Source organism: Pleurodeles waltl, chromosome 8, assembly GCF_031143425.1.
Source record: "Pleurodeles waltl isolate 20211129_DDA chromosome 8, aPleWal1.hap1.20221129, whole genome shotgun sequence".
Classification (NCBI taxonomy): Eukaryota; Metazoa; Chordata; class Amphibia; order Caudata; family Salamandridae; genus Pleurodeles; species Pleurodeles waltl.
In genome coordinates this window covers 987103177-987130965 of record NC_090447.1, presented here as the reverse complement: position 1 = coordinate 987130965, position 27789 = coordinate 987103177, and the positions used below count along the sequence as shown (strand labels likewise).

The window sequence follows — 27789 nt, the reverse complement described above, 5'->3', positions numbered from 1 at the left end:
TGGCTGGAGGAGAAGTCTTGAAGGAGAGGGAGTAGCCCCTCCGGACAATCTGTCCGTAGTAATGGATTCCCAGTGGGGCAGATGATGACGAATTCTGCCGCCAGCTGTTCCTAGATGTCCCAACAGACTAGGAAGGTTTTGAGGCAGAGGAGGGGATGGGGATGGACTGGGCGGTCCGCTGATTCCCTGATCCACGAGCTCTGTGGATGCCGCGTCCGAGCAGGGGCTGTACAGCATGCGCGGGTTGGTGGCCCGGTGGAAAAAGGTGCTGTTGGGTGCCCCTTGCATAGCCACAGAAGGAGTGAGAGGCGGACTGAGGGGGGCGAGGAGTGGCTGCGAGGCCAAGGGACCAAGCCATAGTCCGTGAATGCTTAAAGCGCTCGAGCGCTGAGTCTGCCTGGTCTCCGAAGAGACGAGTGTCATCAAAGGGTATGCCCATCAAAGATTGCTTGACATCCCCTGAAAAGCCAGATGTCCTCAACGAGGCATGGTGTCTCAGTGTCACCGTCGATGCAACCGATCTCCCTAGTGAATCGGTCGTATCTAGTCCACAACATATCATGAACTTGGCTGCATCTCTCCCATCAGTCATGGCTTGGGAGAGAACGTTCTGGGCCTCTTCCAGAATTTGAGGCAGCACTTGCGTAACCGTATACCAGGGAGTATGGGAATAGCGGCCCAAAAGGCATTCAGTGTTTATGGACCACAGCGCTAGACTGGCAGAAGAAAACATCTTCCCTAGATTGTCCAGTCTTTTTGATTCCCTGTCAGGGGGAGTGGTAGGAAATGCGTCAGAGGATGAAGAAGTCTGGATGACAAGGCTCTCAGGCGTAGGGTGTTGGGTAAGGAAATTTGGAACATTCAGGGCAGCCCGATGTCGGCGGGCAATTGTCCTATTCACAGAAGCCCCTGTCCTGGGTTTGGACCAGGTCCCCAGTAGGACATTCTTAAGTACTATGTTTAAGGGGAAAAAATGGTTCCAAGCTGAACGGCCCAGGCTGAAGCACTTCAGTCAGGAGGTTAGGCCTGACCTCCACAGCAGGAAGCTCAAGGTTCAGAACCTCAGCGGCCCTTACCACCACAGAATAAAAAACACTCCCTTCTCCGTAGCTACGGTACGGGGAGAAAACATGCCAGTGGCAGGGGAGGTGTCCAACCCACTGGCATCACCCAAATCCTGTACCCAGTCCAATCTCAAGCTGGTCTTCTAAAGGGTCCAGAGATCCCACTACACTATCCCCGTATTCCTAACCATAGTAATAGAGTCCAGGATCAACCCTGGGCACAGCAGAGCCCATGGAAAACTTAAACGGCGTTGACCAACGTTGTTCCGGCTCCAAGTCGTCAGGAATGAGTATAGGGTCGACATAGATTGTGTGCCCAATCGGCGCCGGGAGCAGTGACGTCTGACCCAACGCCAGGGAAGGTCCCCTTGGCACGACCGTCGTCAGGACGGATCTGGAAGCAGATCCTGAGGTGCCCTCTGGAGTCGGGACGAAGTTGCTGATTTTGAACCCGAGGAGGCCGTCACCGACTCCCCTGGGCCTGGAGGCACCGAGGGAGGGTTGGGCTGCCCAAATATGAGGAGCATGGTCTCATAGAACTCCGTAAGTTGGGCCGGGGTAGCCCCAGCACCCGGAAAATCGGGGAGGCGCGGCGTGGACCCAGACTGAGGCTCCGATGACAGAGGCCTAGAGCATCGACACTCTTACCACGTCACCTCGCGTTGCGTGAGCGACAGGGCAAAGTTGAAGAACGTTTAGATGACGACTTCTTACTTGAATGTTCAGATGACTTGGACGAAGAAGAATGGTGGTGACTTCGCAACCGGTCTCCGGACCTTCCTCTCGAACAGGATCGACGCAGAATCGAGTGTATGGCCGCCATGAGCTTCAGGGACCGATCCCTCAAAGCTTTCGGATGTTTGTGGGGGGAGGGGTGGGGGGCATTTCTAAGGTAAAATTCTAAGGTAAGGAATCTCCAACTAGAAGTCTCTATCAGATAAGTCATGTTTGAAATCAAATTTTCCATGGTGATTTCTGTCCACTGCCGTTGGTAATTTCCTATTCTGCCTACCACTGGTGTTTTGTGGGGCCCTGTTTCAGTGGTTAAGTCATTTATTGGTGGCTTCTCCACCTCAGGGGGTTTTTCCTCTTCCCCTTACTCTTGCACAAAAGGGCTGCTTTGCAGGGTGTTGCCAAAGTTGATATGTGGTCTGCTGTGCGGCTTGGTGCAAGCTAGTTTGTGCTTGCTCTTGTTGCTGACCCGATGGGAAGGGTCCCCTGACTGTTTGTCTTTGGAGTGTGCTTCCACCCCTCCTAAATGCACCTCTGTATTTTAAGACGCCCATCGCCACAGCCCTCTTGTTCTCCTTTGTCATTTGCTGCAAGGACTCAGACCACCTTGCCAAATAGTGCATCTCCTGTAAAGGGTTTGTTGATGATGGAGGCTTGTACTTCCTGCTTGAACACTGATATTCTAAGCGAGGCATGTCTCCTTAACTTTGTGCCTGTGCACATCTGCCTGCTGGCAATGTCTGCTGAGTCCAAGGTAGACTTCAGGCATGTCTTTGCAATGTTTTTGCCTTCTTGTATTATTGTGTTGGCTCTATTTTTGCCTTCTTCAGGAAGTTTCTGAATAAGTGTCTCAATTTGATCCAATTGCTGGTTAGCACATCTGTTTAACAGAGCACTGGAATTAGCAATTTACCACTGTCTTGAAGCCTCTCTCTCTCTCCATCTCTTTCCACCATGTCGAGCCTCTTACTCTCCCTTTCTGGTGGGGGCCCTTTTGATGTGTGTGCGAAGCGCTTAGTTTTCTGGCGGAAGCAACAATGATGGAGTCTTCTGGTGCATTCCCCTGCATGTATTTGGGGTCCTTAGTTGAGGGTTTATATTTATTTTCCACTAGGGGAGTAGTTGCTTTAACTGTGGCAGGCTCCTGAAAGGCTCCTTTACCTTGATCCAATATGCTGGGTAGCATTCGGAGGTATAGGTTGCCCTTACTGGCAGGCACTGTCTCGAGGAGAAACGAGAAATCTCCTTTCTCCTCCTCCAACGGGTCTCCATTTGTGTCTGCAGCCTTTCTGACTGGACTGCTGTACATTGTGAAGTCATAAGGTGGTGTTGGCCTCCAGGCATAGTTATTTACCTCTTCTTCTGGAGATTCAGAGTCAATGTCGTTCCATGATTCCCTGTCGAACCTTTATATTCCTTCTTCCCTTCAGGTTCATATAACTCCTCTTAGGCTTCCTCTTCATGAGGGTCAGGTGTCCCCGAAGCCTCTAAGGCAGATTCATCCTCCTTGATGTCAAAGAAAGTCAAAGGTTTACTTGGGATCCGAAATTCCCTTAAGGACTCAAACTTCTCCTTTCGTTGACACGTCACTTGTGCCGCTAATCTTTGCTTTTTCCTTTCAGGGAGGGCCTTTTCTTTGGCACAGACGGCTCTGAAGGTTTTAATTTAATTAATAGAATTAACTAATCACCGTTCCACTGAGGCAGTCTCTCAAGCCACTGAGTTGGACAAAGACAGGGTTTTACCTATTAATTAATAATGCTCTGCAGAGTCTGATCCATGCCACCCTCAACTTGTCACTACCGGCCAACAAGAAACATTCAATGCTCTAAGAACTACATCAATTCCGAGTACTAAACATAAACCCACTTAATACTGCATATTACTTCCAAATATTGTACATATGAGCAACATGACCCTTCCCTTGTCTTCACCACCCATCTCAATGGTCTCACACTCATCTCAACGTTCTGCTACAGAATCTGCCACCTAATGCTCAGGGACCTCATTGTCACATTACTCAAAACCAACAAAGACTGTTGACCTCTCTCAATGTCACAAGATCCCCTCTGCACCCCCTCAAAGTTGCTCTCTGATTGGTCCTCCCATGTCACTACATATCTCTCACAGTAACCCTTCGAGAATAGCACCTTAGGGCAATTCAGTAGGTGGCAGCATTTCACAAGCAAACAAGATAACCAATGTCTTTCTTTTTCATAAAACATTCAACAATGATTGAGGGGAGGAACCAAGGTGGTCGACTAGGCAGATATGCACTGTCACAGCTCCGCTACACTAACAACAAGCCTCCTCAATCAACACCCACTGTCCCTCCATCCCTTCCCCCAAGGGTCAGGCATCTGAAGCTCAGTGGCAGCTAGAAGATTGCAGATAGATCCTGTGAAATTATAGGTCCTGAATCAAACTGGAAGGAGGTGGACAGGGGGTGCACTGCATGGATCCTTGCTGAAGGAGTCTGGAGTCACCCGATAAGAGGGCTGAGTAAGGAGGAGGTGGAGGAAGCAAAGCCCATTCGATGTGCCTAACAGATTCAGCAATCAGCCACACTAGGCAAGTCAACAAAGAACAGAAGTGGCATATCATGGCACTAGCACTGCAACAGTCGATGACTCTGGGGATCACAATAACCAGTGCGGAGTGATATCCTAACGAGAGGAGCATAGAGTGCTGACAGTCTGCCCGAATAGTAGGGCTGCAGAGATGCTGGCTGAAGTTGTCTCATGCTGGAACTCACAGTAACAGGCGAGTAGAGTTAATGCACATGACCCAGGAGAGAGGGCTGACCGTGGACTAGCCTAGATTGTGGATCCTAGGACAAGGTTCTGAGGAAGAAATCACTGCCTAAATGAGCATCAGAATCCAAGGCCTAGTGGCTCCACACACTGGAAGAAACAGTAACTCAGAGCCTGAGAAATGAAAGTAACATGAGGAATAACTAAGGTACAGGCCAATAATGGGACCTACAAGCAGCTGAGTATAAAAGTATAGGTTGAGGGTCAGTGCGAAGAGGCAAAGGGGAGCAGAGGACATTGCTTCACAATAGAGGCAGAACCAGCAGTGAGACTTACATGAAGGGCCTGTATTTTTTTTCAGCTGCCTCTCGCTAGCCCCATCCTACACAACACTTTGTTATGAATCTTTCTCAGCCACAGCAGCAACACTGAGTACCACAGGAATATGAGCATCTAAATTTGTAAATCAATGAGCGGAGGTATCAGAGTCTGGAAGGTGCAGGGAGTCACCAGAAATGTTGAACAGGTCTATATGCTGTGGTTATTTTTTTTTTTTGTTTAAACATTTTATTTATTTTGCAATGTATACAAAAATTGAAGCCCAACAGGCCAACACACACCATACGATTATTAATATTATAAGGTAGAACAATGTAGACCTGCACGTACATACCCAGGCTGTATGCTTTTACATTGAAAGCTGGCCCCAACCAGATTTGAATTAGTCCAGTTCAATACAGGAGTGTGCAGAGGTAATGGTGTGCAGACCCCCGCAACAAACATAGGATTAAGGAGAGCACTGCAAAAATGGTACAATGTGGAAACGTCTTTATCGACTGATGCCTTACTCTCACCTTACTTCACCTGAAGCAAAAAATTATGGAAGGGAACCAATCTATAATGCGAAAAATACACAATTTAGAAATACATTCTATACTGCTGAGAGGACTGTGTTGAAATAAGGGCATCACATCTCAGAAACAGAACAGGGGATGTCAGTAGTTCCATCCTTCACCTTGTTTTTGTTGCCGTAAGTATAATGGGTATGCCCATACATGGGTCTCGCACTCACTGTAACTGAAAGCATGGTATACCTGGCTGGGTCGCTTGTGTTCTGTTTCAGGGAGAACTTGAGCTGGAAAGTTCAGGATGTGCCATTCCCACTGGAGCAGGGTCAAGACTGATTTGCATTTGGCTCAGTCCAAACTGAGGTGACATGGTGTGTAAAATAACGATGGACTGGGATACTGCCCTTAGTACTTACCAGTCACTGAGATTAATTCAAGCATTCTATCCATCAGTTTTTTTGTATACTTAAACTAGTGCAGGCAGTCAAGCCCTTTGCTTTCTGCACAGCCAGAGCATTGGAACTACTGCACTAGTCTACTAGGGGTGAATCTAAATATCTCTTATTCAGAAAAACTAGAAGGGATTTGTGCACATGCCTGACTGCTAATATGTTCCCTTGCGTCTGAATATTCTACCTGTTTTCAGTTGCCTTTCCTACAGTCACTACCACCTCTCTGCTGCCTCGGAAGTTCTTTACGACCAACTATCACTCTACAAACCTTTTAGATAAATAAATCTACAAGAATTTTTGAGTGTCATGAAATTCTATTTTACCTTCATGGAATTAACACTAACACATTGGATTTTCAGGTAAAAAATGTATATATGTGCACTTTAATTTTAAAGAAAACACAAACTTAATTTCACTACAAAAATGTTGCAATTTGGATGTTTGTACACAAATCTGCATAAAATAGCACTGCCTACTTGATTCTCCGTCTTCTCCTTTACTTGCGGAGCCGGTGAAAAAAACACTCCCATCGTCTGCAACAAGCAGGGCATGAGAACCATCGTGTCCCACTGAAAACTGGATAATCTTTGGAGACTTTGTGATGGGCAGTTCCACCCATTTCCCTGCTGAAGGTCCACCTTGCTTGATTCCAAGACTCTGATATTTTCCTGTGTAGTAAACCTGTAGGAACCCAATAACAGAATGTGATAAATGCCTCTATCTCTCAGGTTTTATTCAGGAAAAAAGGACAATCACCTGCCAACAGTTTTAAATCTGTATAGTGACAATTGCATTGACATTTTAATAAGATTTACCTAGCCGAAGCCAGTGTTTATTACATCTGCAACCGCTTCGCATATTTTATTCAACGTCCTTGGCCGTTTTAAAGTAGGGGGCTTCAAGGCATTGCAAAGGAACACACTGATATTAAGGTGTTACTGTAAGCTCCGACTAATATTGATGCAGAACAATTGTGTTAAAAAAAAACAGCAGTCCCACAAAACATACTTAAAATAAAGTTAGTTTCAATTTTATTAACTGATACATTAACAGACCTGTCACAAAACTATGGGAGCCAAATAGGCATTAACGTGTACCTAATGCATATTCAATAACTGTGCCTAAAAATGTAAAAGCCTACTTATTGCGGTCAATGATGTAACCATTACAATGAAAACAAACTGGATGGGCACATGCAGTTAAATTCAGACTTCTCTGGTTTTCTTATGCTTCAATTATTGTTTCTCCTGCTGTGTTGATCTGGTCATTTATTATTCCATGGGCACCAAATACTGCAACCAATTACCAATGCTGCTGGTTTCCTTTTCGTGTTGCCCATACCTGCTCCTACCAAAAGATGGTGTCCCTATAATTTCTTTAAGGTTGTATGTAAATGCCTGCCACACATCTAATACCGGTTCTTCTCACCCAAGTCACAAACTGCATAGGGTTTCTGCGCTGCTTGAAGCCGTCTACTGGTTTCACATCTGAGAATCTGTGTCAAGCACTTTTTCCGATCTATTTACATATCTTTGAATTTCTTAAGTTTGCCCATTAGCCTACTGATCACCTATTCCACCATAATTGGCACTTTTACAAACGCAACTGGTATCCGGGACTTAACAGTCATCAAATGCACTTTGCCCTTTCACATTTAGGACAACCTTTTTTTTTTTTGTCACTTTGCACTTCCATTCAAATCGTACTTTTTTTTTTTCGACCATAGGTCATAAAAGTTTGCACGTAGAACGATAAAACAAAAAAGTGCATTTATTATCACTGTGCTTTACAAAGCAGCACACTTAAAATAAAATGTATATAAACTGGAGATAACTGTCTGGAGCCACAGTCACTGGGAGTGAAAGGGTCAATCATAGGCCAAAGCCTGCAGTAGTCCACCATTGTCCATGAGGTAGTCAATGCAAAGTTAATAATAAAAATGTGGTACAACGATCGAAGATTAAAATAAATTTAAAAAAAGACACTCCAATTACATAATTTTACATTTGGGTGCCAAAGCTACTAAAAAGTCGGCATCACAAACTTAAAATTATACAATTATTTAAGAACCAACAATACAAAGAGAATAAATATAAACTCAGGTTTTCCCAATTAATACAGTCATCAGAATAAAAACAGGTAATCCGACCCAAAATCTAAAATACTGAAATTGTATTGTGGATTAATACAATTTCATGATAATTCAAATAACATGCTTTGACAAAGGGAACCTGCTACCTGCAGGGTCATATAGGCAAAGCAAGTGGAAGGAAGGATTTGTATTCGAAAAACACATAATTTAAGCATGGTCCAATCATTAGAAATGTGTACACAGTATAACAAGAGTCATATGTCACGGCTTAGAGCAACTAACAGATTCGTATTAAAATAGCACACCACACAGAACAAATCCACGGAGAGAACACCTTACAGCTGATGATAGTAGTAAAGTAACAGGAATAGAATATAGTTACCCATTTGCTGACTAAAAAGTCAGTCCCAAAACCCTATCCAAGCCGCAAGGTTAAATAGTTATTTACCCGCACTGCAGGCTAAGCACTGTGACCCAATGCTAGCATTGCCTTGTGGCAAATAGACCAAACTGCTGACAGATATTTAGTGGCAGCACTTACTACTAATGTAGACGGGTCATATATTTGCAGATTCTGTAAGCATTGACACGGTCATATAAAAACAAGGCCTTACACAGAGTAATAATCATTTTTTTACCTAGGAGTTTTATATAAGGGACAAAAAAAGCACAAAAAAAAAAAAACATGTTCAGTTGATTCCACACATGAATTACACATTTTGCATTTGTTGGCCTCAGGGCTATTCTGCGACCACCAGGCAGTAAAAGTATTGACTGGAAGAGTGCCCTATCTAAACTGGAGAATAACGCACAGGCATGGGAAGGTAGTGGCAGGTCAAGGAATCGCTCAGGCTTGGCTCCTATTTAAAGAGCAAAAAGTCTGATGTTAAAAGACCCACCCTGTTACTGTGAAGGATCTGCACATTGGCCCTCCCCCAATATCTCAGTTTGACCAACAAAGTAGCATTAGCTGGGATCAAGTCGGGCCTCTCTCAAAATTGTGGGAAACCCAAATCATCCCAGACTGATTTCATTTCCCTCAGCCAACTGACCTTTTTTCAGCTACTTTGATTCTTTAGTAGATCTTTAACTGCATCACGAAAGGGTTGCAATTCCTGTCCTCCAGGGTCAAATCCAGTATAAGGGGGGCCTTCAACCCGCTACGTCTTTAATACTATTCATCCCAAGATCTAATCTAAGGGGAATCATCGGAGTGCCCTTCCTGGCTATGTGTCTGATGAAATCATTCTCTTTGATTTGTAAAGCATTATGCTGTATGTAAGAACCCCATAACTCTGCTCCGTACAGTGCAGCTCCCCGGATCTGAACTTTGTAGATTTCTACGATGGGATTTAATGGGGGACTGGAAACAGCTTTAGCTTTGCGGCTCAAGGCCCCCTCTCTTTGGCATATAAATTGCGCTCCTTTTCTAATATGTGCATCCCATCTGCCTGAGTCCATCAGCCTGATTCCTAAATAGTCAAACTCGTTGACCCTTTCCAGTGGAATAGAGTTCATTGACATGCTAGCTTTCACTTTCTTCTTTCACGAACTACAAACCATGAACTTGGTTTTCCCGACATTGACCTCCAGGCTCAAGAGGCCTCTGGGGACTCCCATGTTAGTCAATGTCAGACATAATTTGTTCCTGGGTACCAGATCAAAGGCTGCTCGGAGATCAATGAAGGCCACATACAAATTTCCACCTCAGATGTCCACAGTCCTCCATTTGATTGCCAAAAACCTCAAAAAAACTTGATCTATTGTACAGACTGTAGATCTATAACCTGCCTGTAAGTCAGAAATGGCCCCACTCTCTGTAATCCACTCCTCTAAATGAAACAGAATCTGTTTCGCAAAGATTTTTTGGAAATTATCTAGCAAGCTTATTGGACGGTAGTTGGAGGGATCACAGGGACTATCTCAGCTCTCCTCTATGTACAAGGAATGGAGACGCCTGTGGCAACTGCATTACAGACCTTATTCAAGAAAGGGGCTTCAATATCGGGGTTTGATTTATAGAGGTCACCAGGTATTTTATCGAAGGATGCTATTGCTGCCTTAGATTCAGCTAGGGAAGACTTAATGGAGGGAGAAGGGGGGTGCACTAATTTCCCTGATGGTTTTCAGCCCTGTAAAATTAGGTTCATTGTACCCTGAGTAAAGTGATCAAAAATGTTTGGCCCATACTACCGGGGGAATCGATGTAACAGGCAAGGGCCGGGAGTCACTAATGTCATTTAAAACCAGCTTCCAAAACTTGGAAGCATCGTTGGTTCTCGCAGCCTCCAAGAGAGCAACCCATTGTTTCCCTTCCCAGCTTCTTCGTGTCTTAAATAGTTCCAGCCCATAATACTCTCTTGACTGTTTTATTGGCTCTCTTATCCCCCTTCTCAAGTCCCTCAATAATTTGTACTTGGCTTCTCCGCAAGACTGATTGTACCACCTCTCATTACACCTATTTCTCATTTTGGCAGCAGCTTCTTTAATAAGTTCTTAATTGAATAGTTTCATATGAACAGCCAGGAGCCTACTATCATCCTTGCATAAATGAAGCATAAGCTCCATTTGATCTACCTATAGGCTATATATAACTGCTCGGAGAGGAATTGATAACTTCCCACTTGACATTCCGCTTGTTGTTTGTCGTGGTGAGATACTGCACATAATCCTTAGAAACAGGAGCCTCTATTATGGGCAACAGACCCTTAATAGATAGAATCAGCGGATCATGGTTGCTTTCTTCATATTCCTTTACCACCATGTCGACCATGTGCCCCACTAACGAATGTCTAGTAGAAGGTAATCAATATGGCTACTTACTATAAGCTCCATGTCTAAAGGTAGGAGAAGGATTAACATCTGAGCAGGAACGACCGTTGCAAGCGCGAAGGACATATGCAAGTGTAAAATCAACAATTTGGTAAGCTGTTCTGCTCAGTCTGTGACTTTTATTCATTGGTAGTTGCGGGATACCCCAAAAGATGTCCTCTTCTTGGTAATGCTCTTGAGCCAATGGATAGGGCTCAAAAGTAGCACTAAAATCCCCTGCAGTTAGGATATGATAGGTAGTGCATCCGCTGGATAAAATATTATCTAGGATAGTTAGAACATCGGATTCACAGTTGCTGCCCACACTCCTGCTATAGATATTCACCAAAAATAGGGGGTGGACAATATTAGGCCTTGTAAATCAGCAGAGCCCATATCCAATTCCTTAACCTGACACTTGAGGGAACTGCTGACCCATAGGAGTAAACCGACCAAGGGTCTTCCAGAAGACACCTTGCGTGCTGGAACCCAAAACCTCTTGAAACCAAATCTGTGCTTGGGCTCCAAAGCCCATGTCTCTTGGAACAGGCAGATGTTATGTTCGTCTATAAAGGAGCCCCAATCTGGGATACGCATTTTGGATTCAAGACCCTATGTTCCAACTAAGAACAGTAACCGGTGTGTCATCCTGGATTTGTGATACAATCTGCGCAGGACTCAGAGTTCGACTTATCCATTAGTTCTGCCACTGGGCTGCCCACTCTGGGTCCCTCAGCTTCTTCATCTCTAGTAGTATTGCACGCCCCGATGGATTCAAGACCGGCCATGTTCCAGCTAAGAACAATAACCGGTGTATCATCCTGAGCTTGCGGTACAATCTGTGTGAGACTCATGGAGTTCGCATTATCCATTAGTTCTTCCTCTGAGCTGCCCACTCTGGATCCCCGACTTCTATATCTCTGGGAGCATCACGCTCCCCGGTGGTTGCTCTTGGCCCCCCTATCCAAGGGATTCCCTGTGTGACTTTGGCTGTGTGTCAATCCACATCTGAGAGGGAAGATAGAAATAGCCTGCATTCAGACTGCACCACATGATACACATGGGAACGGGGGGGGGGACCTCTAGAGCCAGGAATCAAACCACTAGGGGCAAGATCGCGTACTGGGGGATAAAAGGCTGAGAGTCTACACAAAGGGAGACTCCTACTACTAGAGGGCTAGCTCTACGAAAGTTTGAAAAAATCTGTTGGACCACAACAGGGGAGTCCAAGTTTATAACAAAACAATATCCCACACCAGACTTGTTCAACAGGCCCACCCATCATACGCTCCTCACCATTAATATTGAGGGTACCATAAAAAATGAAAATGTAGCATTAGCATGTAACCAGTGAATAACCTTGTTTTTCAACTCTGTGTAGGTCTCCACGCTGTTTGCTCAAGCCTAGAAACATTTGTAATTACTAGCACATATGGGCAAGAATTTGGAAGTAGGTGTAAGAGCTCCAACTGGGCCCCATGAGTGGCAAATCTGACTCTACCTGACTCCAGGTCCATCACTGAAGGACTTGCTGTTTGATGCTTATGAACGTTGGACACTTTAGGCATCTTAGACACTAAATTGTTTGTCGGAACAGCACCAGAGACTCCCCTATTAGTAGTGGCTACGTCGTTAGGACAACCTTCCGCTGAATTACAGCCCAGCCCGGCAATCGAGACCACCTAGAATTGGCAAGTATGAGTACAGCATCCCTTAGATGGCGTTTGAACCTCAATAAGATGTGGTGGGGCCTTACCACCAATGACAGAGGATTGTTCCAAGTTTGGGAACTGACACTGAGATTGTGGATTAACTCGTGGAGCAGTATTAAGCACGCAGGGCTGAGTAAGCCCCCACCAGTTTCTCTTCTATAGCTTTTAGGCGGAGTTCGATAGGGCACAACCTTTTAGTGAGCTCCTCCATTATATACTCGATCACCAATGGGCCGGTAATACTCTTCTGTGTTTTTTCAAACCCATCATTGCCGATTTCAGATCTAGAGCTGATAATGCCCGTGGTGCGTGCACGCTTTTTCCTTGGGATATTGTCACCACGTTTTCTTTTCCCTTTTGTCTCTAGAACTGATGCACCAACCAAGGGGCGCGGCAATGGCGATACAGGCTCTGTCACAATTACCCTATCCGAAACCACAGGGGCGGCTCCTGCGCATTGTCAAGATGGTTGACTGGTGGAAGAGCCAAATTTAACTGTGCATGCTGAGGCTGCAAAGACTGTGGGGATAATAGATGGGTGGAGATAAGGAAATAGGAGCCAATGGTGCCGGGATAGATAGACGACGCTCAGCCATCTCAATCTCTTTGTCTAAAGCTCCGACAGCTTTCTGTAAAAAGCCGTCTAAGGTTTTATTTATTTTGGAGTTGTCTTGGGGGGGGGGGGGGGGGGGGGGGGGGTCACCCCCTTCCGTCAGCCCATCTCTCGCTCTTGAGCTTTTATACACACTGAACCCCTCCTCCCAAGAAGGGAACAGCGCTTGTTTCACCTCCAATAGCCAACTCACACTTCGGATGTTGGGTTGTTAAATTGTAGGGCTCCAAGAAACCAAAACAGGCAACATACGAGGGGAACATCCAGAACCAGGGGGCAATCGCTCACTGACCAACACGAGGGCCCCTCCAAAAAGGGCCATGGCTGCACTTCCCCCCCTGCCAAGTTCACCTCACGCGCACTTTCTTGCACCAGCGGTCAACTCTCCAGAGAGGAGGAGGAGGAGTGACCAGTCTTCAGGCACTGCCAAGATTTCTTCTTCTGTTCCATCTACTGCAAGTTTCTCTTTTTCCCACGGGGCAGTGCGATGGCCCCTGACTCACAAACTCACTCACTGGGCTTGCGCTGGGGTCTCCTAGGGAGTGATTTCTGCTCGTTCTTTGTAATTTGTGTTAGAGTCCGATTAGTCTATATTTTGATTTATATGTGTAATAAAATGGAATGAGGGTAGCGAGCTAAGGAGCGCTTAGGAGGCACTTGCTGCACAGCATACATGAATCACCAAAACCACTGTGGTCTAATATTTCTAGCGCAACTTCAATGTCAACATCCAGCACCCAGCCGCTCACTGTGCGCCAACAGTACCTTGCTGCCTCGACTCTTCTGCTCACCTCAAGACACAAGTGAGCACAGGTGTCTTGGATTGCCAGGCCCTCCGAACAGCTGCTTAATCTCTCCCTGTCTGGACAGGTCTGTGAAATGCTGTGATCCCTGCTAGTCTCCGCTCTGCTTCCCTTCACAGCCTTCAAGTGGATGAGCGTCAGTGCTCTCTACTGAGGTCCTCTAGCCCCCTCAACCCTCAGCAATGCAGCTTCACTGACTGCCGCCTCCTCTTGTTGCCGTGGGTCATTTTGCACTTACTTTTTCTAACAAGTAAACGCAATGAGGTGAGGAGGTCATGCTCACATTGCATACAATGTGATTCGAGCAATCATAGTAAAAAGTTAAGTACACTTTTTGAGTTTTACTTAGTAGATCCTAGAAGTGGTTGAGGTGGCCGAGAGGTACTGAACTACAGATGAACCAGAATGAACTGAAGAACCACACTTTATGTAAACACTGAAGCGACAAAGACCTCTGAGGGGCTAACATAATCAGTTTTCTTTTATCTATGTGCACTCACATTTTCACAAACTAAAACATTATAGGCCCTGAGGGCAGTACATCCCTTTATTGGGCTAAAAGAGAACAAACGCTGCGTCATTTGAATCCAGGTACTGGTAGAATTCAAGACTGCAAATAGCACAACCACAATATGCATGAGTAAATCAATTGCATTAATGGAATGAGTCCCAATCGTCTTTCTGTGTGGAGCAGAAATTTACCTTTGTAGATCTAGGTTAAGAATTGAATTAACTCTTAACGGTCAGCTTAAAAACACAATTGGCCCGACTGACAAAAATACATATAAAAATAGGGCAGAGATTTAGTCTTCTGCCTGAAAATATTTTTACATTTATTTCCTATTCACAAACACTGCCATTAGTATACCTAGAAAACTGTCAGGCGCAGGTTTCAAGCAACACAACTGGAATGTCACGTGATATGTCTCTTCGGCAGCTATTCCAGCTGTTTAAAGTTTTCCATAAATGAATAACTTTACATGCAAGGGAAATTCAGCCTCTTGTGCAGATATGCTTTTTTTTCTACCCAGGGAAAACATTATTTTGCGTGAAGGTACTTCCTCTACACTACTAGCAAATATGGCATGATCCGTTTACTTTTCCATCATAAGAGAGGAGTTACTTCAGCCCTTGTCTGGAGTAAATCTATGACCATTTCATGGAATGGGGTCAGAAGTAGTGCAAGACTGCCTATAAACCTATCTGTATTGAGTATTTAATCACAGAACGCTTGATTCCCACCCCTAGAGTGGGATTTACCACCACAGTTTTCTACCATTCCCAGCGGAAGAAATCTGCAACAGTAAACAGACTTATGACAGACAGCAATCTCTTTGTGGATTCCTGGCAGACAAAAACAAACTTGGACATGAAATTATGTTTATGATCAAGTTACCTTTGTGAGTAGGGCTTCGTGTGAGTGGCTATAGACACAAATGTAGAATAACAACTATCAAAAACATGGCTTTTCAGATTAACTACTACAAAAGTATGACAAGAAAGCAAATCAAAATGCACCAGTTGCATTCACTACTAATTTGTTTCCCAAATTAACATTATTAATTTACAATGTGCAAACTGCAGTGTCTGCATATCTGCTTAATGTAGCTAACGAATGATGGAAAATTCTTTAAAGCTGATGGGTATCAGCTGCAATCTTGGTACTTCATTAGTCAAGGGAACAACATTACAAATAGGTACAGAAATATTTGCTTTTTAATTGTTCATACATCCAAGCAGTAGTGGACAAAAACATTTTCGACACTTAATAATTTGCATTTTCAAGTACCTTGCCACTTGCTGTTCGCATTAGTGCAAACTCTCTTCCTGCGCCAAGAATAGCAGACTCCTCATCAAACCCTGTACCTGTGGGAACATTTAATTTCACATCAGATCACATTCGTTACTTGACCCAAGGTTGCAGCAAGCATGTTTCATAAATGCTAGGTGCCACCATGCCACCACATTTTTTGTAAATCAAAATGACGCAATGCAACGTTCACAAAGTATTGTTATAAACAGAGTCAAAATTAAAAAAAAGATTATAAAGGGCCCACAACCAATGTTCCCTTTAAGGTGCGCGCACAATGCCTTTCCCCACCACGCAGACACGTTTATAAAGTGTGCACTTTCCTACTACGTCACTGCCTGCATCATGCGAGAGGTTGAAACCGTTCATTAGTGCTGCATTTAAAAACAAACCGCACGAAAATATGCTCTCTTTGCAGCAGTGCAGGACAAGCAATGGCAGTCCATCCAGAGGAGAAATCACCATGAATAAGGTTTGTGGTTTTTCAGGAGTTACAGCAGGTCACAGAGTTTAATTAGCTTTGTCTGGCTTGAGGGCACCAGCTGCATTCAGGGTAATAAATCATGCTTATCAGCAGACTGGCTTGCTTATACGCTGGGGAGATCGCTTGCTAGATAAAATGTTTATTTTGTCACTGAGGGCATTGTGTTCGCTCCAGTGCGTAATTTCTAAAAAAATAAAAATAAAAAAAAAACAAGTGCCATGCCCAAAGCCCTCTTCTAAAAAATGTGGCTTCTGCAATCAAAAGTGTAAACACGGAGCCATCTCGGCCCTCTTCAATCCATTTAAAGCCAGTCCCCGCCCCTTCAGCTCACTCTTGCAGCTTTCTGTTTTCATTGTGATGCTTTATTTTTATTTTCCTCCAACTTTCCCGTATGTGTCTTACCTGCAGTAAATGCTTGAGTAAGAAAAATTAGCATTGGCCCTCAAAAATAAGTGCTGGAGCTTCTCACTAGAAACAACAAGTAAAAAGTTTCTCTTTAAATCAGTGCCATCTTCTTTATATAGAATGCATTTGAAAGTGCAAACATAAGGATGGTGGCCAGCTGTCCCTGAGGATCACAAATTGCGAAATGTCTTCTTAGTATTCATTAGGCAGCTCTTCTGCTGTGAAACTTGGGTTTTTGCAATTTAACCTAATAGTATGTGGGTTAGTTTACAAAATCAGATACTGGTCGCAAAAGTTGATGTATAATTTATGACCAGTTTTCGCAACTAATACTAAAAATTACATCTGGCCTTGAACCTTTTAATCCTTTAAGTGAACAATGGCACAGTCATTTTACTTTGCAACAGATTATTTCTCAATGTTATATATCTTATTTGAATATCAAGTCCACAACAGCACACACAAAAAAATGTATTATTGGCTTACATGCCCTTAATCTTATGTATTGGCACTTGCTTAGTGCAGTGCTAACACAAACGTGTGATAAAACCCCTTTCCGCACCAGAAACAACAAGCTGTGATGCCATTCACTTTGATGTCACTTGTATACTGCCCCACTTGGTTAGTGGAACCTCCACCCACCATCCCCCACACACACACTTTTTTTCCCCACTTCCGCTATCTCTTGGCAGGGGCATCATGGCATTTATCAGTAGTGTGTTCATCAAATTGTAAATGTTAACTAATTGTACAACTTGCTCTATTTGATGTACATGGCCCTCTGCAGCACTCAGAGTATTCATTAAAGTTTCATAATAGTTCAACCTCCTGATTTCTGTTTTCTCTAACTGGGGTGTAGGTGGTACTTAACAGGTCATGTCCTTGAGGTGTGCCACCAGGTCACAAAGCTGCCTGAATGCGCTATTACATGGGGTGATGTTTATAAAAAATATCCTTTTTTTTGCTTTAGTAGTAAAACAAAGCTATGGCGAGGCAAATGCCAATGATCTTGGTAGTTATGCACTGCGCTCGCGAGAATGGTCAATTTCTTGGCGCACGTATCCTTGGCTGCAGCGCACAGAGACCTTACACTGCCACACACAGTGGAAAACAATTAGAGGAAACATTGCCCACAACACTAGCTGGAAACAAAGAGGTGGTAACTGTGTGTGTTCAACAACAACTCACAGACAGAATCATTTAGTCGCACCACAGAGATTTTGTTTCAATGAGTCACTACCATTGGCTTGCAGAGTTTTACGTTAACAAGTATTTATCACAGGCAGTAGGCTCATATCTGACTTTAAAAACAGTTGCAGGGTCAGTAGTTAACAAGAAGTCCTTAATATGTGTATAGCATATGGACTTAAAGTAATGTTATCAGCGCCAAATCAGTATTATTTATGAAGCTGTTTGTAGCTTGTAGTTGTTACAGTACCTGTTCAGGTGTTGAAAACCTAATCACGTATTTTTAAGAAAGATATCAATTAACACAGGTCAAATAGGGGGCATGGTTTGCCACGTCAAGATGGGATTTGCAATCTATGAGTGCTTCAGACCCGTCCATCATCTGCAGCCATCAGTCGCCTAACAGGAAGCCTCCTGACGTTACTAAGCTTTAGTGAAATGCCCCCAGAACTGTGGTCATCACCGTGGGAACGCTGGTGCTGAACACTATTCTGTGGCAGCCAAGACCCAGCGGCGGCCCCACATGTTCTCCTGTTGTGGCAGCTTTGGTGTCTGGAGCGCCCTGCTGAACCAGCCACCCGGGGATCACCTACCAGGGTGCCCGGCCTGCAAGCTGGCTGCTGCTGACCGGGCCTGAAGTTAAGGAGTAGGCGAGAGCCTGTGGACGCACCGTTCGTGGGAGCTTGCGGAGAGTGCACTGACAGGGGCCCTCAGAGAGCCCGCCTCATGCTGGCGGGGGTGGACAGCTGCATCAGTGCTGTACTGAGGACAGAAATTAGCATAACAAGGATCCCTGCCCGAATTGACCTCTCCCTTACAGTGGCCCTTTACTTCATCTTGGCCTGGAGATACACCCTTGAGGCCTGGAGATACACCCTTGAGTCCCGGAGCCCCAGTGACTGGGGGGCTCTGGACAGCTAGTGTTGAGGGGGCCTTTGACCGTCCTACCGGGGGAGGCATGCGGCTGCGGACATGAGTTCCTACTCAGCGGTAATGCAGGGGCGGCTCTCCCTGCGAGGCCCTCCTGGCCCCCCTATTCATGCATTCCCAGGTCCTGAGGGGAGTATCCAGCGACAAGGAACCTTGTCATCTCCCTGTCCTGAAGTGGTCGATGCCCTGCAATGTGGTTGTTACGGGCTATTTTCGCCCCCCCCCCGCAGGCCTGCTGTTGTCTTTCCTGCTGGACTGGAGTGGCGGCAGACCCTCCCCACCCTGGTTGTTCCTTCATAGCAAGCAGATCGAGAACCACACTGCTTCACTGCTGTGTCTCTTTTGTGTTCGACCACTCACAAATGGGGATGGACAAACCCACCCGATCAACCTCGGCACAGGCTCAAATTGATCAATAAAACACGGGCCGTGGGGCGGTTGGAGGGACCCAGGTAGACAAAGGCAGTCAAGGACAGAGACCTAGCCACAATCCTACAGGCCCTACACACATCCCAGGCAGCAACCACAAACAACATTAGTGAGGTCCAAGTTGACATAGGACCTTCCGTGCCAGGAGTCGCACAACGCCACAGGCATGATCACGGAGGCAGATGGTTGTCTTTCCATCGCGGAGGACAAAGTATCTGATAGCGAAGTTATCCCGCTTACTCTCACGCACGGCGGGGCTGCACCGTCGAGCAGAAGACGCTGAAATCCCTTCTTGGCGCAAAAAACCTCTGGTTCATAGCTTTCCCAGAAGGCGTGAAACCGACAAGTCTTGGAATTTCTGAAGACTTGGATAAAATTCTGGATGCCTTCTGATTAGCTGTCCTCCTGATTTGTCAACGGGAGAACCAACAGTGCCCCGACACCAGACACCCCACCACAGGCCCCACACCAGCCACATCCTTAGTTTTAGAGGCTGGGACTCCATCCTAAGGGAGGCACGCTCTCTCCCAGGTCTGAAATACCAAAACTCAAAGATACTTATTTTCCCAGATTATACAAGGGTGGTGCAAGCGCAGTTCTGCTCCTACGCTCTAAACCAAAAGTCAGGGGGCTTCACATCTCCGGCCTGGTTCACATATTGATATTCTGATTTGGAAGATTGAGCAGAAAGGAGGGGTCCACCACTCCATGCTTGCATTCATGTTGTTTTTCACCACAGTTTACAATTTAAGGGCAACAGATGATTCTGGGGTCGGAGTATAGGGTGGGAGAAGGTTGGGGGGGATGGGATTTTTGGTTGCTTTGTTTTTTAGTTTGTTTTCTTTTACCGTTTGCACTCACAGTGTTAGATGAGTCCCGTTATTCTAGCAATGTGGTCCAAAATACTCCTTCACCACGTAGCCATCCCAGGCTCCCTTATAAAGCATGTCCCACTGATAGCCTAAACAGCACCACTGAACCTGTTCTGCTGGGCCCCTTCCTTGACCTATGATGGCTTTTCAAATCATGTCCTGGAATTTTAATGAAAGTTAGACCGCATCAAGCACTCAACGGTCCTGCGCTATACCCAACAGTTCCTTTCCTCTGTCCTGATGCTCCACGAGACCCACTTTCTGTGTACCCGCTGCCCATTTCTTATGCACCAAGGAGATGACAGAGCATATCCGTCTGGATATAGCAGGGGCATCGCATGGATTGGGGGTACTGCTCTGCCTCTCCTTCGCAATGGTCCTCGCCCAGATAAAGAACGACCCTCAGGGTTGCTGACTGACCGGCACCCTAGCAGGTAGCACACTGAACCTGGTGTGCATATATGTCCCTCACGGAGCTATGGATGCCTTTCTTACCAAGCTAGTGACTGCACTGCTGGTTCTTTCCTTTAGCGTCACTGTGACTGGCGGGGTCTTCAATGCAGTCCCCACCCAGGGCCTGGACTCCACTGGACCCTCTTGACGCAATGCTGCACTGGTGATCACTGATACTGTGAGCTGGGTTCTGATTGATGTACCCCTCCAACTTTTTGCCTGTTTTTTAGATGAAACTTTGACTGCTAACCAGGTCCTCAGTGCCGGTGTTCTTTCCGTAAAACAAGACACCTAGACACTTGATCCTCAAGTGACTAGGCCCTTCAGCTCCCCTGTATGTCCCTAGTAAATGGTACCCCTGTTACCTAAAGAATAAGTACTGAAGAGGGCTCCTCAGAGAGGCAGCGCAACTTGTGCCATTCTGAGGTACCCAGCACCAACCTTATGCAGACTGCCATTGCAGGCTGCGTGCAAAGAGCTCCCAAAATTGAAATATGACATGGCACACACTTGTGCCATGCCCCTTAAAACATTGCTTGTAATTTATGAAAGTTACCACTACAGCAGGCCTTCAGCCCTAAGGCAGGGTACATTATATTACAAGTGAGGGCTGTAGGAAAGGGCCACTGTTGGCATGGTTACCCCCTCCCACTTTTTGCCCAGTGTTGATGCCAACTTTGAAAGTGTGCTGGGGCCCTGCTAACCAGGACCGAGAACCAGTGTCCTTTCCCTACCTTTGTTTCCACAATTGGCACAGCCCTGGCACACAGTTAGGTCCCTTGTAAAAGGTACCCAAGGGCCCTGTGTCCAGGGAAGGTCTCTACGGGCTGCAGCATGTATTATGCCATTCTGGGAGACCCCTCACTCAGCCCATGCACACTGCCTTGCAGCTTGTGGGTGCTGGTGGGGAGAAAAAGGCAAAGTCGACATGGCACCCAACTCAATGTGCCATGCCCACAAAACACTGCCTGTGGCATAGCTAAGTCATCCCTCTAGCAGGCCTTACAGCCCTAAGGCAGGGTGCACTATACCACAGGTGAGGGCATAGCTGCATGAGCAATATGCCCCTACAGTGTCTAAGTCCATTCTTAGACACTGTTAGTGCAGTGTAGCAATATTAAGTGTATGGTCTGGGAATTTGTCATTATGAACCTTACACCACCATAATGGCTTCACTGAATACTGGAAAGCTTAGTATCAAACTTCTCTGCACAATAAACCCACACTGGCATGCAAGAGTGGGATTTATTGAAACATACACCCAGAAAGCATCTTAGAGGTGCCCCCTGTATGTTAGCCCAACTGCTACTGTGCCAGCCTGCCACTTTCAGACGAGCTTCTGACCACATGGTGTGAGTGCCTTTGTGCACTCTGTCAGAAACAAAGCCTCTCCAGTGTGGCGGTGCTTCACACCTCTCCCTGCATGAACTGTAACACCAGGCAGTGAGCCTCAAAGGCTCAAGCCTCGGGTTACAGTGCCCCAGGGCACTCCAGCTAGTGGAGATGCCCACCCCCGGACAAAGCCCCACTTTTGGTGGCAAGTCAGACGGGAAAATTAGGGAAAACAAGGGGGAGTGACCACCCCAGCCAGGACCTCGCCTAAGGTGTCCAGAGCTGAGGTGACCCCTCCCGGCTGAATCCTCCATCTTTTTTTGGAGGACAGGAACCAATAGAGATAGGAATGTGCCCCTCTCCCCAAATGGAGTGGGCACAAGGAGGGTGTAGCCAACCTCAGGGACAGTAGCCATTAGCTACTGCCCTCTGACCCCCTAACACGTCCCTAAATCTAGGATTTAAGGGCCTAGCGAACCCAGCTCACCAGATTCCTGGCAACCTACAAAGAGAAGGACTGCTAAGCTGAAAACCCCAGCAGAGAAGAAGGAAGACAACAACTGCTTTGGTGCCAGCCCTACCGGCCTGTCTCCTGCTTCAAAGAACCTGCAAGAAGAACAGCGACGCATCCAGCGGGCCCAGCAACCTCTGACAACTCGTAAGGACTGCCCTGCACCCAAAAGGACCAAGAACTCCAGAGGACTGCGGCCATGTCCAAAATAAGCATTCAATTAAGGACTCCCACTTCACTCCAGAAGCGCGAGTCCTGACCCCTGTGCACCCGACGCCCACATCCCGTGTCCACGTGGCAAGAAAGGCTCCCCAAGCGATTTGGAGCAAGAGCCCATCCTGGGCTGACCCATCCTGGGCTAACCCCTCCAAACCACCACCACGCCACCTGCAGAGAGAATCCAGTGGACCACCCTGACCGTGAGATCCGGATGAAGATATCCAACGCCTAAAGGACCCACTGCACTCGCAGCCCCCAGACCTTGGAGAACCTGACCCCCAGTGCAGCATCAACCAGCAGGCGTCCCTCTTACCTGTCCGACTCGTGGTGTGCCCGAGATACCCCCCCAGACCTTGCCTACAGCCTCTAACTGACCCCCAGGGTCTCCTCATAGAGCTGCCCTGTTTGCACCCTGCACCTGGCTGCCCTGGTGTCGCTGAGGGTGTATGTTTGGTGCCTATTTGGGGCCACTCCAGTCCTCTCTTGAACCCCACTGGTCTGCCCTCTGAGCCTCGGGTACTTACCTGCTGGCTGACCGGATTCTAAGTACCCCCCTATCTCCATAGGAGCCCACGTTAACTGGGCTCTCCTTTGACCTCTGCACCCGACCAGCCCTGTGTTGCTTGTGGTGGGTGTTTGGGGTTAGCTTGAACCCCCAACGACAGGCTACCTTAAACCTGGAGACAGGAACGTTAAGTTAAATACTTACCTGTAAAACTGAAAAATCTTTTCTTCCCCCAGGAACTGTTGAAAATTGCAGTGTCCACTTTTGAAATAGCTTTTGCCATTTAAAAAAAACCTGTATACATTGTTGATTCCATTCAAAGTTCGAATTATAACTATGCAAAGTACTTTACATTTTATGCACTTACCTGCAAACTGAATCTTGTGGTTCTAGAAATAAACAAAACTTATTTTTCTTTATAAAATCCTATTGGTCTGGAGTTAAGTCACTGAGTGTGTGTTTCTTCTATTGCTTATGTATATAACAAATGCTTGACACTACCCTCTGATAAGCCTAGTCTGCTCGACCACAGTACCACAAGTAGAGCATTAGTATTATCTAATATTCGCTCTGTCAAGCCTCAGGGGGAAACCCCTGGACTCTGTGCACACTATATCTCATTTTGATATAGTATATACAGAGCCAGCTTCCTGCAACATCCGCTTAGCTGTGCATCTTGGCCAGACCAAATCTTGGAGTAGGTTGGTACCTCACTTCTACTGGCCAGGTATGTCCAAGAAGGTGAAGGAGTTTTGTAGGTCTTCTGTCACCTGTCGAGCCAGTGGCAAGATAGGTGTTGACCCAAAGGCCCCCTTCATTCCACTTCCAGTGGTTTGTGTTCCCTTTGAAAAGTTAGGGGTTGGCATTGTTCTCACCCTGCCACCCCCCCCCCCCCTCCTAGACCCTCTGACAGCCTCTGGGAACAGTTTTAGTTTGGTGGTAGTGACTCATGCCACCAGGTACCCTAAAGCTATACCCCTTAGGTCTACCACTGATCCCGCAGTTGCTAGGGCCCTATTCAGTATCTTTGCTATAGTGGTCTTCCCTAAGGAGGTGGAACAAGACAGAGGTAGTAACTTCATGCCTGCATACCTCCATCTCAAAGCCATGTGGAATGAATGTGGAGTGACTTAAGTTCACTACCCCATAGCACCCACAATGAAATGGATTAGTTGAGAGATTCAACAAAACCATGAAGGGCATGATTTCAGGACTCCTTGAAAAAACTCAAAAGGAGATGGCATATCCTGTTACCATGCTTCCTTTTCGGCTACAGAGAAGTACCACAGAAGGGAGTAGATTTCTTCCCCCTCTGAACTCACGTTTGGTCTTCCTGTAAGGGCACCACTGTGTCAGTGAGGGAAGGGTGGGCGAGACCTCTCAAAGGGTGCAAGCAAGGCATTGTGACCTATGTGCTTGACCCATGACCTATGGCTGAGTCCATGGAAAAAGCATTCAAGGCCAGCCAAGTGCTCCAACCAGGGCAGAAGGTGTGGGTACTTAAGCCAGAGGCTCACTGGGCATTCCAGGACTAATGGAGTGGTGTAAGGAAATGCCTTCTTGGCATGGTTACCCCCTGACTTTTTGACTTTGCTGATGCTAAGTTTTGATTTGAAAGTGTGCTGAGGCCTGCTAACCAGGCCCCAGCACCAGTGTTCTTTCCCTAACCTGTACTTTTGTTTACACAATTGGCACACCCTGGCATCCAGGTAAGTCCCTTGTAACTGGTACCAAGGGCCCTGATGCCAGGGAAGGTCTCTAAGGGATGCAGCCTCTCTTATGCCACCCTGGGGACCCCTCGCTCAGCACAGACACAATGCTTGCCAGCATGTGTGTGCTGTTGAGGACAAAACGAGTAAGTCGACATGGCACTCCCCTCAGGGTGCCATGCCAACCTCACACTGCCTATGCAGTATAGATAAGTCACCCCTCTAGCAGGCCTTACAGCCCTAAGGCAGGGTGCACTATACCATAGGTGAGGGCACCAGTGCATGAGCACTGTGCCCCTACAGTGTCTAAGCAAAACCTTAGACATTGTAAGTGCAGGGTAGCCATAAGAGTATATGGTCTGGGAGTCTGTCAAACACGAACTCCACAGCACCATAATGGCTACACTGAAAACTGGGAAGTTTGGTATCAAACTTCTCAGCACAATAAATGCACACTGATTCCAGTGTACATTTTATTGTAACATACACCCCAGAGGGCACCTTAGAGGTGCCCCCTGAAACCTTAACCAACTACCCGTGTAGGCTGACTGGTTCTAGCAGCCTGCCACACTCGAGACATGTTGCTGGCCACATGGGGAGAGTGCCTTTGTCACTCTGTGGCTAGTAACAAAGCCTGTACGGGGTGGAGGTGCTTCACACCTCCCCCTGCAGGAACTGTAACACCTGGCGGTGAGCCTCAAAGGCTCACCCCCTTTGTTACAGCACCACAGGGCACTCCAGCTAGTGGAGTTGCCCGCCCCCTCCGGCCACGGCCCCACTTTTGGCGGCGAGGCTGGAGGAGATAATGAGAATAACAAGGAGGAGTCACTGGCCAGTCAGGACAGCCCCTAAGGTGTCCTGAGCTGAGGTGACTAACTTTTAGAAATCCTCCATCTTGCAGATGGAGGATTCCCCCAATAGAGATAGGAATGTGACCCCCCTCCCCTTGGGAGGAGGCACAAAGAGGGTGTACCCACCCTCAGGGCTAGTAGCCATTGGCTACTAACCCCCCAGACCTAAACACGCCCTTAAATTTAGTATTTAAGGGCTCCCCAGAACCTAGGAACTCAGATTCCTGCAACCTAAGAAGAAGAGGACTGCTAAGCTGAAAAACCCTGCAGAAGAAGACGGAGTCACCAACTGCTTTGGCCCCAGCTCTACCGGCCTGTCTCCCCCCCTTCTAAAGACACTGCTCCAGCGACGTTTTCCCCAGGGCCAGCGACCTCTGAATCCTCAGAGGACTGCCCTGCTCTAGAAGGACCAAGAAACTCCTGAGGACAGCGGCCCTGTTCACCCAAGACTGCAGCTTTGTTTCCAAAGGAGCAACTTTAAAACAACTACATCTCCCGCCGGAAGCGTGAGACTTGCTACACGCCACCCGACGCCCCCGGCTCGACTTGTGGAGAAACAACACTTCAGGGAGGACTCCCCGGCGACTGCGAGACCGTGAGTAGCCAGAGTTGCCCCCCCTGAGCCCCCACAGCGACGCCTGCAGAGGGAATCCCGAGGCTCCCCCTGACTGCGACTGCCTGACTCCCAGATCCCGACGCCTGATAAAGACTCTGCACCCGCAGCCCCCAGGACCTGAAAGATCGGAACTCCAGTGCAGGAGTGACCCCCAGGAGGCCCTCTCCCTTGCCCAGGTGGTGGCTACCCCGAGGAGCCCCCCCCACTTGCCTACATCGCTGAAGAGACCCCTTGGTCTCCCATTGATTTACATTGGAAACCCGACGTGTGTTTGCACACTGCACCCGGCCGCCCCCGTGCTGCTGAGGGTGTACTTTCTGTGCTAACTTGTGTCCCCCCCGGTGCCCTACAAAACCCCCCTGGTCTGCCCTCCGAAGACGCGGGTACTTACCTGCTGGCAGACTGGAACCGGGGCAACCCCTTCTCCATTGAAGCCTATGCATTTTGGGCACCACTTTGACCTCTGCACCTGACCGGCCCCGAGCTGCTGGTGTGGTAACTGTGGGGTTGCTCTGAACCCCCAACGGTGGGCTACCTTGGACCCAAACTTGAACCCGGTAGGTGGTTTACTTACCTGCAAAAAACTAACAAACACTTACCTCCCCCAGGAACTGTTGAAAATTGCACTGTCCAATTTTAAAATAGCTATATGTGATTTATGTGAAAACTGTATATGGTATTTTGCGAATTCAAAGTTCCTAAAATACCTACCTGCAATACCTTTCATTTGAAGTATTACATGTAAATCTTGAACCTGTGGTTCTTAAAATAAACTAAGAAAATATATTTTTCTATACAAAAACCTATTGGCCTGGAATTGTCTCTGAGTGTGTGTTCCTCATTTATTGCTTGTGTGTGTAAAACAAATGCTTAACACTACTCCTTTGATAAGCCTACTGCTCGACCACACTACCACAAAATAGAGCATTAGAATTATCTCTTTTTGCCACTATCTTACCTCTAAGGGGAACCCTTAAACTCTGTGCATACTATTCCTTACTTTGAAATAGTGCATACAGAGCCAACTTCCTACAAGTGGCCCTTACCCTATCCCTGAAATGTACAGTGAGGGCACCTATCTGGTTGGCCTAGGCACCCCAGGAACCCTCACAGGGTTATCCATGTGAATTGCCTAAATCCATGACAGGGCTGATGTGGCCATGCTGATGATCACTGATGAGATTCAGGAAGAAGACCGTGAGTGTAGGAAAGTGCCTCTTTAGACATGGTCACTCACCCACTTTATGATTGGTTTCTGGTGCAAATGCAACAGAGTGCACTGGGTCACTGCTCAACAGGTCCCCAGTGCCAGATCTCCTTCCCCCAAGACTGTGCAGTCATTTTTCCCAATTGGCAAACCTTTAGCTACCACTGTAAGTCCCTTGTAAATGGTACCCCTGGCACCTAGGGTATGGGGTACTAAAGGAAGGCCCCCGAGGGCTGCAGCACAAGCTGTGCCACCCTCAGGGACCCTTTCACTAAGTGCACACAATGCTGCTTTCACAGGCTGCATGGCTTGCTGCAAAACTAAATTGAAAACACGACATGGCACACAGCCATATGCCCAGTCCCCCTTACACCACATGCAATATATG

General features: G+C 46.9%; 1 protein-coding gene across 17 annotated transcripts in view; it reads right to left on the bottom strand.

Annotated features, from left to right (window-relative positions):
• MYCBP2 (MYC binding protein 2) overlaps positions 1-27789 on the bottom strand; it is a 1769078-nt gene that overhangs the window by 1534051 nt on the left and 207238 nt on the right. For all 17 annotated transcript variants that reach the window (XM_069205243.1, XM_069205245.1, XM_069205247.1 and 14 more), the window contains exons 11-12: positions 15670-15746; positions 6326-6530 (exon numbers count right to left, since the gene is read on the bottom strand). In XM_069205243.1, coding sequence (XP_069061344.1) covers positions 6326-6530; positions 15670-15746 — 282 coding nt within the window. The remainder of the gene's footprint in view (positions 1-6325; positions 6531-15669; positions 15747-27789) is intronic.